This window comes from Acomys minous, assembly GCF_964271855.1.
Source record: "Acomys minous genome assembly, chromosome: 1".
Taxonomy (NCBI): Eukaryota; Metazoa; Chordata; class Mammalia; order Rodentia; family Muridae; genus Acomys; species Acomys minous.
This window is the reverse complement of record NC_140483.1, coordinates 22,906,038-22,921,815: the sequence shown is the minus strand read 5'-3', so window position 1 is coordinate 22,921,815 and position 15,778 is coordinate 22,906,038. Positions and strand designations below refer to the sequence as shown.

Genomic DNA, 15,778 nt, shown 5'->3' with positions numbered 1-15,778 from the left:
AGTAAAGTGTTGTAAATTGTAGTTAAACTCTCTGTTCAAATAACAAGAATTTTATGGTGTGTTGTTCTGCTCTGCGTAATAGACTGTGAAAGTTTCATCATTACACCTTAGGTAACCGACATTGGAAATAAATATGTGTTATCCAATTTCCTGTCCTCTCTGTTGCCACTATAAAATTTTGATCACTTTTTTAAAAAAGTAGCATTAGTCACATTGTGGCCTCTTCTCAGGAGGATGTACATCAAATTCAAGGGACCCCACTATCAAACTCCTAATTGCTGGTAACCTAACCTCATCCTTTTCATTCTATAAGCCCTGTTGGCGAGGATTTTCTGACCTTCTTAATTCTGAGTATTGCCAAACTATAAGGTGAGTCTGGCTAGAGAGTCTACGGTAAAGCACACCATTACCTGAGCAGAAGTGGCTGCTGGAGCTCCAGATGTCTGATTCCCAAGGCATCAAATCCAAATCAAAATTAAGATGATCGAAATTATTTTCCTGTAGGTGTCAAATCAGCAAATAATTAAAATAAAATACACACACCTTGAAATAAAACTATCAGGTACAGTTTACCATAGACAATACAATTGCTACTTCCCCACCTAATAAAAAGAATTTTCTAAGCCAACTCCTTCCTACTGCAAATACACCTTAGAGAACCCAGAGATACAGAAATTCTGGTTCACTGAAGGACTATAAAAACTAGAAAAGGAAACAGACTTGCTGTGGTAGGGGATATTAGCCTCTGGAGGGTTCCTCTAACCCAGCTAGTTCCCAAATAACTGACACAGAGAAACTATGATTTATTTTATAAGCTTTAAAGAATTACACCTGGGCAGATATCAACCCTTTAAGCTATTTCGCTATTTCCCAGCTACACACCCCAAGTTACTTGCCATAGATTTTCCTGCCTGGGCTGCTTCTGCCCCATCAGGCCAGCCCTCATGGCCACACGCTATGGTCCTTACTGCCCTCATGGTCACACACTATGGTCCTTACTGCCCCATGGCCACATGCTATGGTCCTTACTGCCCCATGGCCACACGCTATGGGCCTTACTGCCCCATGGCCACATGCTATGGTCCTTACTGCCCCATGGCCACACGCTATGGGCCTTACTGCCCCATGGCCACATGCTATGGTCCTTACTGCCCTCATGGCCACACGTTATGGTCCTTACTGCCCCATGGCCACACGCTATGGTCCTTACTGCCCCATGGCCACATGCTATGGGCCTTACTGCCCCATGGCCACACGCTATGGGCCTTACTGCCCCATGGCCACACGCTATGGTCCTTACTGCCCCATGGCCACACGCTATGGGCCTTACTGCCCCATGGCCACATGCTCATGGTCCTTACTGCCCTCATGGCCACACGCTATGGTCCTTACTGACCCATGGCCACACGCTATGGTCCTTACTGCCACATGGCGACCTCCTTCTTCCGGCTTCCTCCCCTCCTGCTACTCCCTCCCCTCTTCATGGTCCCCATCTGGCCCCAGGCCCAGGAAGCTAAGCTCCACCTATTTCTCTCCTGCTCAGTCACAGGCTCCTAGCTATTTTATTAACCGACCAACTTTAAATCAGCAAGCCAGGCTTATACAACATCACTTGGTGTCCATGAGAATGTGCTCGTCTGGACAGCAACCAGATCTTGGGGGCCAGTGTTTAGCATTAGGGTACACAGCAGCAGATGAATCCCCAGCACAGACTCAACAACTACATGACTAGTGATATTTATTCTTTTCTGTGGAAACAGACCAGACCATTAAAGAGTCACAAAATGAGTCTTTTGCCCTAAGAGAGATCCAGGTACAAGAAGATAGATTTTTCCTTCCCCCTTTGTTATTAAGAAAAACAAGTTCAAACAAATAGCTACTCATATCATCCCTTTATAGAAGAAAGACTACAGATATAGCCAAACACAACGCAGAAGTCATACGGGGTAAGCACCCCTGGATAATGCTCTTTCTTCCTCCTTACAATTCTGTGGTTTTCAAACTTTAAAAAAAATTTTAGGGCCAATAAGAACGCACAGCAGGTAAAGGAATTTTTAAAAATGGGCAAACTTTAAAATTCTATAAGCCAACTAGTTATATATATATATATACTAACCAAAAAAAAAATCTAAGCTGTATTGATGGCTCAAAGTATTATATCAGTTTTTACATAGTTCTCTAGCCAATCAAAGATAAAAATAAGGATATGACTAATTCTCAGAGTTGTTAAAAAGGAAGCTGGTAAGCTCCACTTGACTAGATCCGTGATTCACACATGCTTCTAAATGCACTATTTTCTACAGCAGCAAAGTGTCTATAAAAATCAAGAAATGGGACTCAGCATGGTGGTTCATGCCTATACTTTCAGCAGTCAGAAGGCTGAGGCAAGAGGATTGCTGGGAACTGCAGGCCAGCAGGAGCTACATAATAAGTTTAGACCAGCCAAGACTATGGTGTGAAGCCTTGACTCTGAAAAAGAAAATGAAAAAGAAAAAAGAAAAAAAAGAAAGAAAGAGAAAGAAACAAAGAAAGAAAGAAAAGAAAAGAAGGCAGGCTGTCAAATGACTTTTCCAAGGTCTCCCACCCCTAAGACCAAACAGATTCTAAGGAAACAAGTCTTCTCAAAGCAAGACCTAGGCAATTTTATAGCTCTGTACATACTGTCTACAAACGAGCCACTAACATCATGGTTAATAGTGTCACTTAGCTACGAGGCAACACCTACTGCCCTGAAACCCTCGTGCATTATAACAGCACAGATGGAAACGTCCAGTTACTACTTCTCCTCCAGGAAATACTTACATAGGTCTTGTTTGCTGCATCGAACTGCACCTCATCAGTGTCTGTGAAATAGCCAAGTTCAGCAAACAGCGTAGACTCTTGAATAAAGAAAAAAAAAAGAAAAGCTGGTCACTGAGTAGTCTGACCGTGAGACAAGCTCTGCACCCTGTGGCAGATGGATTAGTTTTCCTTTGGGCACTGCTGCTGCTGACAAGCTCAAGCAAGGCGAACACCATGAGGCCACAGGCTTGGCTCCCCATAACACATGCGAAAAGCTGGTGCAGTTGTATAGGCCTGGAATCTCGGCATTGGGGAGGCAGAGAAAGACAGGTACCTGGAACTTGCTGGCCAAATCAGTGAGCTTCAGTAAGAGCCTGTCTCAAAAACAAAACACAAAAAGTAGAAACTTGGCCAGATGGCTCTGCAGGTAAAGGCATTGGCTGCACAAGCCTGAGGACCTGAGTTCTGGCCTCAGAACCCACCTAAGGGGGGAAGGAGAACCAAGTCCACACGGTTGTCTTCTGACCTCGGCACACACACTGTGCCGTGCCCACCTCAGCCCAACACACACAATAAAACTTAACTGAAAAAATAGGAAGGTGGAAATGACTGAGGAAGATGCCCAACCTTGACCTCTGGCCTCTACATACACACACATGTGTATATACACTCACACACATGCACACACAGGTGAAAGTACACACAAAATGTCCACATAGATAATAAAAGACTCACCTAAATTTCAACAAATTGAAGAATATTCTAATTTCTAGTGAGTTTCCCTTATAAACCAAGAAAAATACAGACAAAAAGAGATTCTTCCATAATCTAAATTTAAAAAAAAAATGTTTTTTATCCAGGCATGGTGGCGCACGCCTTTAATCCCAACACTCGGAAGACAGAGGCAGGTGGATCGCTGTGAGTTTGAGGCCAGCCTGGTCTACAAAGCAAGTCCAGGACAGCCAAGGCTAACACAGAGAGACCCTGTCTCAAAAAACACACACAAAAAAAATTTTTTTAGCAGAAGGTCAAGATGTTGACAAGGCCCAATACTTTATCCAGTCTCTGAAGTTCCCCTTCCCTAACACTTTCAGGCTGGAGAGACTGCTCAGAGGTTAAGAGCACTGATTGGACCGCAGTGGTGGCGCACGCCTTTAATCCCAGCACTTGGGAGGCACAGGCAGGCAGATCACTGTGAGTTCAAGGCCAGCCTGGTCTACAAAGCAAGTCCAGGACAGTCAAGGCTAAACAGAGAAATCCTGCCTTAAAAACAAAGCAAAACAAAACAAAAACAAAACAAAACAAAACAAAAAAAGAGCACTGACTGTTCTTCCAGAAGTCGTGAGTTCAATTTCCAGCAACCACATGGTGGCTCACAACCATGTATAAGTAATCTAAAGTCCTCTTCTGGCATGCAGGCAGAGCACTGTATACATAATAAATAAATAAATAAATATTTTTTTTTTAAATAAAAAAGAGTTTCCTGGCTCCAGATACTTCTTATACTAAAACCCCTGCAGTGGTTTCCTCAGTTCCAGGGCAGTCTGCTTATCTGTGATGATGTGAAAGAGAACGCCCTGGCCGACCCCTCGCCCCCCGGCCCCGCCCCCATCCGCTCCTTCCTTTGAGTCCCCAATCTGGTGAACTGTTTATAAAGGATTAAGAGATGTGGCCTAGTTGGAGGAGGTGTGTCACTGAGGCTGAGTTTTGAGGTTTCAAAAGCCCACACCAGACACAGACACAGACACAGCCTCGCTCTCTCTGAGGGCGGGCGGGCTGCAGATCAGGCTACAAGCTCTTATTGACTACTGCTCCTGCACCAAGCCTGTCGCCATGCTCCCCGCCATGATGGTTATAGACAAACCCTCTGAAACTGTGAACAAGCATTTAATTTGGGCTTATTTACAGTTTCAGAGGGTCATGGAGTAACAGACAGTAACGAAGATGCTGACCAACGACAGAAGTCTTTCACCAACTTAAAAGAGAGCACAGCACTGATGTGTAGATAGTAACAAAGCCAGGCTAGCCACACGCCTGTCAGGAAAGGCTGCTTTGAACTCAGCTCCAGAGTCAAAAATCACGAAGCAGATGACTGGGAGGGTGTGTCATAAATACAGGCTGAAACGCACAGTTTTCGGCATATGCTGTCTCTCGTTTCTTCCCATTCCTTCTTGAACCTACTCCAGTCAAGCGTCCAACTCCATACACAACAGTTACTAATGTCACCAGTGGCCACTAAATGCAGGTGAAGTCACAGTCCTTGCTTCTCCTCACAGTTTTTGATCTTCTCCTAATTCAAACATTTTCTTCACTTAGCGTCCAAAACACTGCATTCACCTGACTTTCCTCCCGCCTCACTGGTTGTCCTTAATGGTTCCCCATGTCTCTAACATGAAACTGCCCCTGGGCTCAGCATAAATTTTTCTACCAGATGTTCTGTCTTTGAAACTCCACCGAACTCATGGCTTTAAATAGCATCTCTCTGTCAAGCATTCCCAAATATGTATCTCCAGCTGACGATGTCAAAAGGATGCGTAACACACTGCGCTTCCATCTCCTCGCGACTGTTTAAAGGTACCTCCGATTGACGCACTCCACTTTTCCTCCCCTTCCTGGCTGTCTTTTTCTCCCCAGCCTCCCCCAACACAAAGAAGCTCGCTTCTAAGACGGCAGAGCAGCAAGGCCGGTGGGGTTTTACGCATAGTCATCTACAGCAAAATGTCTGGTATCCAAAGAAACGGCGTGGTGGGGAACAGCAGGCTGCCTGATGTAGGTGGAGTGGAGTTGGTGGGAGGAGAAGAGCAGCAGATGGAAGAGACAGTCTGGAGAGTCAGGAGCGGTTACAGCTAACAAGCCGGTAACTGATGAAGCAAATGAGTAAATACACCTCAAAGAGCTGGAGTGAGGTGCCTCACTGTCTGAGGGAGGATTCGGAAACACGGAGAAGGTAAGGCTAAAACAACTATAAGGTATTAGATTGAAATAATTAGTAAATGAACTAATTCTCAAATACATTGATATACGGCCAGGAATAGCAGCACACGCCAGCAGCACGTGCCAGCCCTGGCACGGCGGTGGTGGGAGAATCTGCAAGGTCTAGGCCATCCTGCGCTCTATTACTAGCTAGCACACAGGGCTGCAGAATGACAGCTGTCTCAAAATATATATGAAGCAGAGACAGAGAAAGAGATCATTAAGGATATCTATATGTGCGTGCATACAGAGATGTGAATTCATTTCCTAGTTCTGCCTGCTGAGAGGTTTGTGCACAGGGATACGCCAGGAGAAGGAAGACGATGTGCTCAGACAGTGGACACTAAGTGCCATCCTCCTCCAAACGGAAACCACTAAGGGGCTCTTTGGAGAAATGGCTGGTTCAGAGCAGAGAACGTACAAAATAAGCCTGGGAAATCTTGATGTGTTTAAGGAAAAACAGGAAAATCTCAGCAAAAGATAAGAACACAACAGAAGTGCCCCACCATGCCTAGCGTGTGTACGGCCCTGAGTTCAACCTCAACTACTTCACATTACACACAAACAAAAAGAGCATGGCTATGCCAAAAGACCAAAGGCACTAACAAGAATGAGTCCCACAGGTCAAAGCTGAGAAAATCTAAACAGTAGAACAGAGAAAAGTTTACAACTCATTATGATTTAAAAAAAAAAGTCAATGAATTCATACCAAATTAGCAAGTGTAAGTAAGACAGGATAGAGACAGGTAACGTGCATGTGTCAACCATTAGAGAAGCAGCTGATTTAGGCTCGCATACTCAGTGGGGATCCTACGAGGAAGGTAGAAGCAGAGGCTTGATAAGGAAATTCAAGAGGCTGGTAAGTTGGCTCAGGTGGTAAAGTGGGTGCCAGGCAAGCCTGATGGCCTGAGTTCCATTCTCAGAAGCCACAGAAAGGGGAAAGGAGAAAGCCAACTCCACAAAGCTGTCCTCTTACCTCAGACATGTGTTACACATATACACACAATAATAACTAAATAACTTCATTTATTTATTTTAAATTAGCATCAGTTGGAGCTGGAGAGATGGCTTAGCAGTTAAGGGCACAGGCTGCTCTTCAGAAGATCTCGGTTCACGTCCCATCATCCACATGTGGCTCACAACTATCTACAACTCCAGTTGCAGGGAATCTGACACCCTCTTCTGACCTCTGCAGGTACTAGATGTTTGCACAGACACACATGGGCAAGATATACATAAAAAATAATCTCAAAATATTTTATTTATTTAAAGTAAGCTTAAGGTCATCACCATGAATTGGAAGCCAGATTGGGTGGGCTACATAAGACCCTCTTAAAAAATTGAAAATGAATAAAAGACAGCCAGCCATGTTGGCACATGCCTATAAGCCTAGCACTCAGGAGGCAGCGACGGGAGAATCAAGTTTGAAGGCAAGCTGGTTCCATAACAGATCCTGTTTTGCCTACTGAAGGGTTAGACACTAGCTCCACCAGCAGAGAGAAGCAGGCATGAATCCTGTAATGCCAGCACCTGGGAAGGAGAGGCAAAAGGGCAGAGTTCAGGACATGCTCCGTCCTCAGCTACATAACAAGCTAGAGACTAGCCGAGACTACAAGATCTTGTCAAAACAAAAGAAAAAACTTTTGTTGGTTTTTGTTTTGTTTTGTTTTGTTTTGTTTTATTGGTTGGTTGGTTTGGTTTGGTTTTTACGAGACAGGGTTTCTCTGTGTAGCCTTGGCTGTCCTACCTAGACTTGCTCTGTAGACCAGACTGGCCTCGAACTCACAGTGATCTGCCTGCCTCTGCCTCCCGAGTGCAGAGATTAAAGGCATGTGCCACCACGCCCAGCTAAGAAAAAACTTTTAAAAGAGGATGTTGGAAACAAATATGGTCAACCATATATAAAAGCAGTCTCAAAAAAAATTATAACAAAACTGAAAAATCCCTATCACTTAACAACATCAGGGCAGTCATAGTCTCTTATAACGATGTATACTCGGGTATTTGTGGTGCTGATGTGTAAACAATCGTTGGTAAGCTCACAAAAGTATACAATTTATGTACTACACACATATAATTCTTCATAATGACAACCAACAGCTATGTTACTAGTTTGGAATTTGTTACAGTACACTTCTCATCCTTAACAGTGTGTTCCCTCTACTTATAATAAAAAGTTTTACAGTAAAATGGTGAGCCATGCTATACTGGCTAATACATCAGACATCTTACATCTACTGTGTCTCAGTTGCATCATTTTCTCTTATATTTTGTTTAATCTCAGACTGTTTTGTTCGTTGTGGCCACAGGAACCATAGGCTATACCACATATGTGTGTATTGTATATGCACATATGTGTCATACAATCTCAGAGTGTAGTAGACCATACAATCTATGTTCTGTAAGCACATGCCACACTATGAAGGTCACACAGCAAGCACACTTCTCAAAATGTGACCGTAGTTAATGCAAGATGAAAAGGAACCCTGTGAGGCCAGATATGGTGGCGCACACCTTTAATTCCAGCTCTCAGGAGGCAGAGGCAGACAGTTCACTGTGAGTTCGAGGCCAGCCTGGTCTACAAAGTGAGTCCAGGATACCCAGAACTATACAGAGAAACCATGCCTTGAAAAATGAAAAAAAAAAAAAAGAAAGAAAGAAAGAAAGAAAGGAACCCTATGGTCTGGCTTAGAACTATAAATATTGTCATACACTCATTTTTTTGTTTTTGTTTTTTTTTAAATAATAGGAGTTTCATTCTACATGTTTATGTTTCAGGTGCTGACAGAGGGGGAACGGTGGGTAGTAATGAGACACAGAGAAGTGGGCCAGGATTTTAACAGTTGGTGCATAAGGGAAATACAGTTATCAGTACTGATCTTTCAATTTCTGTGGTTTTAAAAAAAAACTGAAAGCAGATAAATACACTTACATATTTCTAGACTAGATCCAAAGAATCCAGGAGAAAGTACTAGCACAAAATACCAGTCTAAAGATTAAAATCCATCACCTATTCCTATGTCCATTTCACCACTGGTTTTACCCTACCAATATTTAGACTTCCTTCAATAATGGCAGCTGTGACTGTTAGCTTTCTTAACAGTCTTTTCCACCTCGCCTTCCTCTACCCTGACCACTTATTTGTTTACTTCTTAAAAGGACCTCCTCCATAGTGATCTTGCTTTTTACTCTATCTTGACCTGATCAGAGTCTTATTATTTTCAGTGAGATGAAAACTGGGGCCCACGAGTTGGTTCAGTAAGTAAAGATGCTTGCTGCCGAGGCTGGTGTTCCGAGCTGGATCCCCAGAACCCACAGGATGCGAGGAAAGAATCAGCTCCCGAAGAGAATCCTCTGTGTGCCTAGGAACGCGCACAACCACCTTCCACACACAGGAAAGCAAATGTAACAAAAGCGACACAAAGGAAGAAAAATGGAGGTCACCAGTAAACATGAACTTTTAAGAAATTTCTTTACTTACAAAAAAAGGAGACGAGGAAGAGGAAGAGGAGGAACGTGACAGCAAGAGGGGAAGTAACGTCTTGGGAGAGTGTGGCATTTTGTGTCCCCCCCCCCCAAATGGGACAAGTTAACTAAGTACATGTTTGTTTTCTAACAGAGATGGGAGAAATACTACAGGAAACAGACGGGAGAAGAGCTTGAGCTGCGATGTTAATAAAGCAGGAGGGAGCTGAAACACACACAGGAAGCGGACTCTATCTAGTAAGGAGAGGCCGTCTTCAGCATCCACACGGGGGAGGCAAGCATGCGGGTGAGATGAGGCAGAGAGACGGGAAGGTCTGACTCAGATCATGGAAGAGGAGGTGTTAAGAGGCTAAGGAGAGAAGCACTGGGGAGTCACCCGCAGTGAGGGAATAACAAGACCAGGCTGCAGACTGGCCAAGCCGACTCAAAGCCAAGAGTCCCTATGGCGGGCTGCAGGAGAGCACAGCAGTGAGCTAGTGGCTGTGTCCTGAGAAGTGAGGGAAAGTGGCTGAAGAATCAGCAGATCCCTGCAACAGAGAGAGGTGGGGAATTGGTCACTGTGACAAGATAAGACCCACACCTAGATATTTAGTGTGGAGGAAAGGGGCGTGTTCCGGAAATGGAGAGAGGGTGCTGCACGCAGAACCTTGACCAGGACTTCAGGGAAGCTGTGTCGTGGGGAGCTACGCACTTTGGTTAGTGCACGAAAAGGAAGAGAAGCTTCAAAGAAGGCACCAGAGGCATGAGAGAACCGCAGTGGCAGGAAGCGTCTCATCTTGACACACAGCTCTCAAGTGGCTTTTAAAAAAAGGAAAGAGCCGGGTGGTGGTGGCGCACACCTTTAATCCCAGCACTCCGGAGGCAGAGGCAGGTGGATCACTGTGAGTTCGAGGTCAGCCTGGTCTACAAAGCGAGTCCAGGATAGTCAAGGCTACACAGAGAAACCTTGTCTCGAAAAAAATAAATAAATAAAGGAAAGAAAGAAAACTGGCTTTTTCACAATTCAATCGAAGGGAGGAAAGACAGGGGAAAGTAAAGACTGCAAACTCCATGGAAAGATATTCAACACCATGTAACAGTAGAGAATTGCAAATTTTAAAAAGGAACTACCGAGGACCTGTCAAAATAACTAAACTCGAAAGTACTGGCAACAGCAAATGCCAGCAAACAGAGGCATCCACATTGCTGGTGGAAGCACAAAATATAAAAGCTTGGCAGTTCCTTATAAACCAAACACACTCTTAAAATATGATCTAGTAACTGTGCCTCTTGGTATCAGTCCAAATGATATGAAAACTTACATTTACACAAAAACCTGCATACAGATGTTCACAGCAACTTCATGTATGACTGCCAAAAACTGGAAGCAACCAAGATATCAACATGTAAATAGATATACACACTATGTGCTCTAAACTAAATATGGCGTCCCAAAACTCATACTGAAACCCTACTCCCCACTATGGCTATATCCAGAACAGAGTCTTAAGGAAGTTACTGAAGTTAAATGCTGCTGTGAGACGAGGGTAACTCCCTTCCCTCAGTATCACCTGAGGACACAGCAAGAAGGCAGTCATCTACGAGTGAAGACGAGGGCTAGCATCAAGCCTGAGCATCCTCCATACCATGTAGAACACTGTAATGATGGGTCCTTCTCATTACACATTTGTCAAAACCCTTATATGTAGCACTATTCAGTGATGATGATGATAAGAAGAAGGAGAAGAAAGAGGAGGAGGAGGAGGAGGAGGAGGAGACATCAAGCCACAAAAAGACACAGGAACTTGAAATGCATACTACTAAGTAAAGAGGCCAGTTTGAAGAGGTTACATACTTCATGGTCCCAACTATATAGCGAAAGCAAAATGGTGGAGTTAGTGAAAAGACCTGTTATGGGGTATGGAGCCGCGTGGGTGGAGAGGAGGATAAATGGGTGGAGCATAGGGACTGTTCAGGAGAGAGACGCTCTGTGCTACTCTGTACACCACTGTGATGAAGGACCACAAACCCCTAATTAAGGTTCATCCTTTACTTAATACTAATGTATCAAGCGAGGCACAGCGGCTCATGCCTTTAATTCCAGGATTTGGGAAACTGAGACAAGAGCTTTAAGAATTCAAGACAACCCTGGGTCACATCAAACGTTCTAGGCCAAGATGACCTACATAAGAAGACCCTATCTCAAAAAAGAAAGAAAGAAAGAAAGAAAAAAATTTTGATCAACACTAATTCATCTTTTTTGGGTTTTTGTTTGTTTAGGGTTTTTGTTTTGTTTTGTTTTGTTTCAAGCCTGAGTTTCTCTGTGTAACAGCCCTGGCTGTCCTGCACTCACTGTGTAGACCAGGTTGACCTCAAAAGAACTCACAGATCCACCTGCCTCTGCCTCCCGAGTGCTGGGATTAAAAGCGTGCACTACCATTGCTGGCTTCTAGTTCATCCATCTTAATAGAAGTCCCACACTAATTGCTTTCCATGGCTTCAATAAAACACCATGACCAAAAGCAACTAGGAGAGGGAAGGGTTTTGTGGTTTTTTTGTTGTTGTTGTTGTTTTGGTTTGGTTTTGTTTGTTTGTTTTGGCTTACATGTCCTAATCATTATCTACATGAAGGAAAGTTGGGGCAGGAACTCAAGGCAGGAACCTAGAAGCAGGAAGTGAAGCAGAAGCCATGGCTGAATGCTCCTCATGGGTTGCTCAGCCTGCTTTCTTAAACACCCCAGAACGACCTGCCCAGGGTTTGCACCACCCAGGGTGTGCTGGGCCCTCCCACATCAGTCATTAATCAAACAGATGACCCACAGACTTGCCTACATAACAATCGGATGGAAGAATTTTCTCAATAAGGGCTCCCTCTTGCCAGATGAGTCTAGCGTGTGTCAAATTAACAAACAAAAACCTTAACCAGCACATAATGTAAGATGCTACCAGGTGAGGGACCAGTAGAAAGAAGAGAGGAAGTAGATACGGAATTATGTGTTTTAGCTGCACGACGATTACTCTAAAAATCTAAAGCTGTGCTTTGAAAAGGATTATTAAGCACTACACTAAATATAATTGGGGCGCCAGAGGCCCGGGACTTAGGATAGCTGTAGGCCACACTGCCCTACATAGCAAGACCTTGTCTCAAAAGACCTCACAACAATAACAATAATAGAACCGAGGTGTGGTGCTGCATGGCTGTAAGCCCAGCATTTAGACATCTACTGAATTACACAGCAAAACAATGTCTTTAAAATATCCTAAGTAAAAGGAGTAACAATTTCATTGTGAAATTATAAAATCTAAATTTCAGTCTTTGTACGCTTTTACGGGAACACAGCCATTCTCACTCGGCTACGCCTTCTCTGGCTGCTTTCTCACTACAGCAGAGCAGCTGCAACAGAGACCACATGACAGGGATGCCTAAAATACCTGCTATCTGGACCATTTCAAAACACATTGGCAGGTGTCAGCTCTAAATGCCATTGATTACATTTGGAAAATAAATAAACAGAAGCACATTCCATCATACCCTGCGCTGAGATGATAACTTCCTTCAAGTGGTTAGGAGAAATAGCGACTGTAAAATCCAACTTTTAAATTTTAACGGGACAGCTGTTTCAGTTACCTTTAAAACACCAAATACATCTGAAACAGCAACTCGCAAAGAATCCATTCTTTCATTAGGAAACCCTAGTAGACAACTTTCAAACTCTAATGCGAGCAAAATCTATCCTACCTACTGAACACCTAAGAGATAAAAGTATTCAGCCAAGAGACGGTTGTTAACAGTCTGAAATGAGAAACTTGAGAGAGAGAGAGAGAGAGAGAGAGAGAGAGAGAGAGAGAGGAGAGAAGGAGAGACAGAGCAGGGTACCTGAGAAGGGAGTCAGCTGACTACAAAGAGCTGGATATTTTGTTGAAGAATCAAGACTGGGAGGTAGAAAACTACAGCTGAGAATCAGAATACAAGACAAACAACGCTGTCAGAAAAGTGCCTCGTGGTTACTGCTGAAGAAAACGCCACGAAAGCACAATGGTCAAACGGTCAAGAAAATAAATCATAACTACCCAACATACTCAAGTAGACTTGTAAAGCACAGAAGCATCAGGAAGAATGCAACCTTGGGGGGGGGGGGAACACACACACACACACACACACACATATATATGAAAGTGTTACAGAGTAGAAAACCCAGAGGCACACACTTCAAGATTGGATGACCCTGGTTCTGATCCGGCTTTCACCATTCACCAGCTCTAAGGCTTACATCTCTAAGCCCAAATTCTGTTAGCCTCGGTCTCGGCATCTATAGGACGGCAGGACCTCGCTGAACTGTTCTGAACACACAGAACACTGAGCAAGTGGCTTCTGTGTCCTACTATACCGGAACTATTTAGCTGGGGAAATGCCCTGGGTATCTTAAGTTTTTTGTTTTTGTTTCCCAAAAACATGTCGGAAACTTGCTCAAGGATTGAAACAAAGCCCCCATGGATTGTAATGCGGAGGACATCTTCCACTGCAAACTTAAACTAGGATGGCCAATACATCCTAGTTGAGAGTTCACTCGTATGTTGGAACGTTGGTCCAAGGAAGAAAAAATGCCCCCAAAACTATAAGGCTGAAGAGCATTGTAGTCTCGCTACAGGATCCATTGAGGTATCTACCCACAACGAATTCCAAATTCATACTGGACCCCGTTATATTCTGTCTTGTACGCAAGAGAAGAATATCAGCTTTCCTCTAAGGATACAGATGACAAAGCTTGACCCTTGCCATTCTCTATGCCATCCTCCCCGAACACCAAAACCGAGCTAGACAGACTTAACCAGAGATGTCAGAGCTGTGCTTGGATTGCAGTCAGGATTACATCAGTTTTTAAGTGTTCGATCTAGTCATCAGGAACACGAGGTCATGTGCCTGGGAGCTTTTCTTCTTTGCCAAGTTGAAGATAATGCCTTAAGCCAACAGTGAACGCTGAGAGATAAGGACTTGCTTCTGTGTGTACTTCAACCATGTTTTCTCACACACACCACGTGCAGGGCACGGACACGCGGGCACACACGCCCCGTGCCCCACCCACACAGCCCACGGTCTGAGAAAATAGCTTTGGAGCCTTGGAGGCAGCCACAGTCACCGCGCGAGTTCTGGTCCCTCAAGATCACCTGGTACTTCCACCAGGAACACACGCTGGAAAAACTACAGCGATTTCGATTAGAACATCATCTCACTGTCGCTGCGGCCAGGACAGAAGCCCCACGGGGGGGGGGGTGGTCTGCCAGTCTCTTCCACGACCCGCACGCAGTGCCCTCGCCCCTGTCCCCACCTGTCACCGCCACCCGGCGGAAGTCGGGAGGAAACACCCCCCTCCCCCCCTCCCTCCCTCCCCGCAGACGCGGCGGCCCGACCTAGCTCAGGTACGCTCGCACATCCACTCACCCCAGTCTTCATCTAGTCCGAGAGGAAGTCCGGGACTAAAAGGCGACTCCATGGTGCCGGCTACACCAGCCGGCTTCCCCGAAAGAGACACCTCTTCCTCGCAACTCGGATCGGTGAGTAATCCGAAACAGCAGCAGCGGCGGACAAAATAATGCTGAGCGCTTGACGGACGGTGGCCGAGCGGAGGCAAACTATCTCACCGCACGCGGGACCGCGTAGCAGAAGCTAAGGAGACGTCAGCAGATAAGCTAAACAGACCTGTGAGTAAATATTTCTCTACGGGGATTTTCAGCACTTTCAGATCCACTGTGATTTGTTGTTGTTATTGTTGTTGCTGTCGTAATTTCTTTTTTAATTGGGCAGAGAACACACAAATCTAACTGCTTCAATTAAAATTTGCTGATGATATTAAAAACTAAAAGCCTACTGAACATAGTCCCTTTGTCCTTTGTCCTTAGTACTACAATGTAGATATCTCGGAACAAAATTAGAAATTGACAGTAAACCTGACTCGGCATTTATGAATTCTTTCCTATCACTGTAAAAATTTTTAACGTACACAAAGAATTTCCCACGTTTGTTAGAACTGCGTCTTTACCGGCACAGAATCGGAGGTAAAGGTTCTTACAAATCATACTTGTAGAAAGCCCACCTTCAAACAAATTTAAACAAAGAAAACACATAAGATAAACTCTCTATGTCCACACTTACCTCCTAAAGAAGTTTCTAAAACTCGCGATAGGTTGTCAATCTTTCACTTCTAAAATTCAAGATTCTAAATATTTTAGGAGAAATTCATACGCATCGCGAATTCCAACTGAAAAGGGTAAAATGGGTTTGAAACGATAATCTCAAGAGCGTACTTAGTATTGAGTCTTTTCAGTTTTACTCAATGTCAGCGGCCAATGACTACGTTCAAAATGATACGGTGAATGAACACGGAGCCCTCTAGGACCGAGTGGATTTTTTCCCATGGTTACAAACAAAACAGAAAGGTTTCCCAGAATCCCCAGAGCTCCTCGTGGCTGATGTTACTACCGATTGCAGAATGCAGGAAAGCTAGGAGGAAAGCCAGGGCCAGGGAATCCCAGGACCGAAGTCATGAAGTCCGGCTCGGAG

The 15,778-nt window shown here is 44.4% G+C and overlaps 1 protein-coding gene across 2 annotated transcripts in view; it reads right to left on the bottom strand.

Annotated features, from left to right (window-relative positions):
• ATF6 (activating transcription factor 6) overlaps positions 1–15,578 on the bottom strand; it is a 155,245-nt gene extending 139,667 nt beyond the window's left edge. Inside the window, exons 1-4 of one of the 2 annotated variants that reach the window (XM_084776300.1) lie at positions 15,371–15,578; positions 14,660–14,884; positions 2,803–2,879; positions 411–498 (exon numbers count right to left, since the gene is read on the bottom strand). In XM_084776300.1, the coding sequence (XP_084632426.1) occupies positions 411–498; positions 2,803–2,879; positions 14,660–14,711 (217 nt within the window). In that variant the 5' untranslated portion in view covers positions 14,712–14,884; positions 15,371–15,578. The remainder of the gene's footprint in view (positions 1–410; positions 499–2,802; positions 2,880–14,659; positions 14,885–15,370) is intronic. The other variant, XM_084776299.1, reaches the window with a different exon arrangement.
• Between the last annotated feature and the right edge of the window lie 200 nt (positions 15,579–15,778).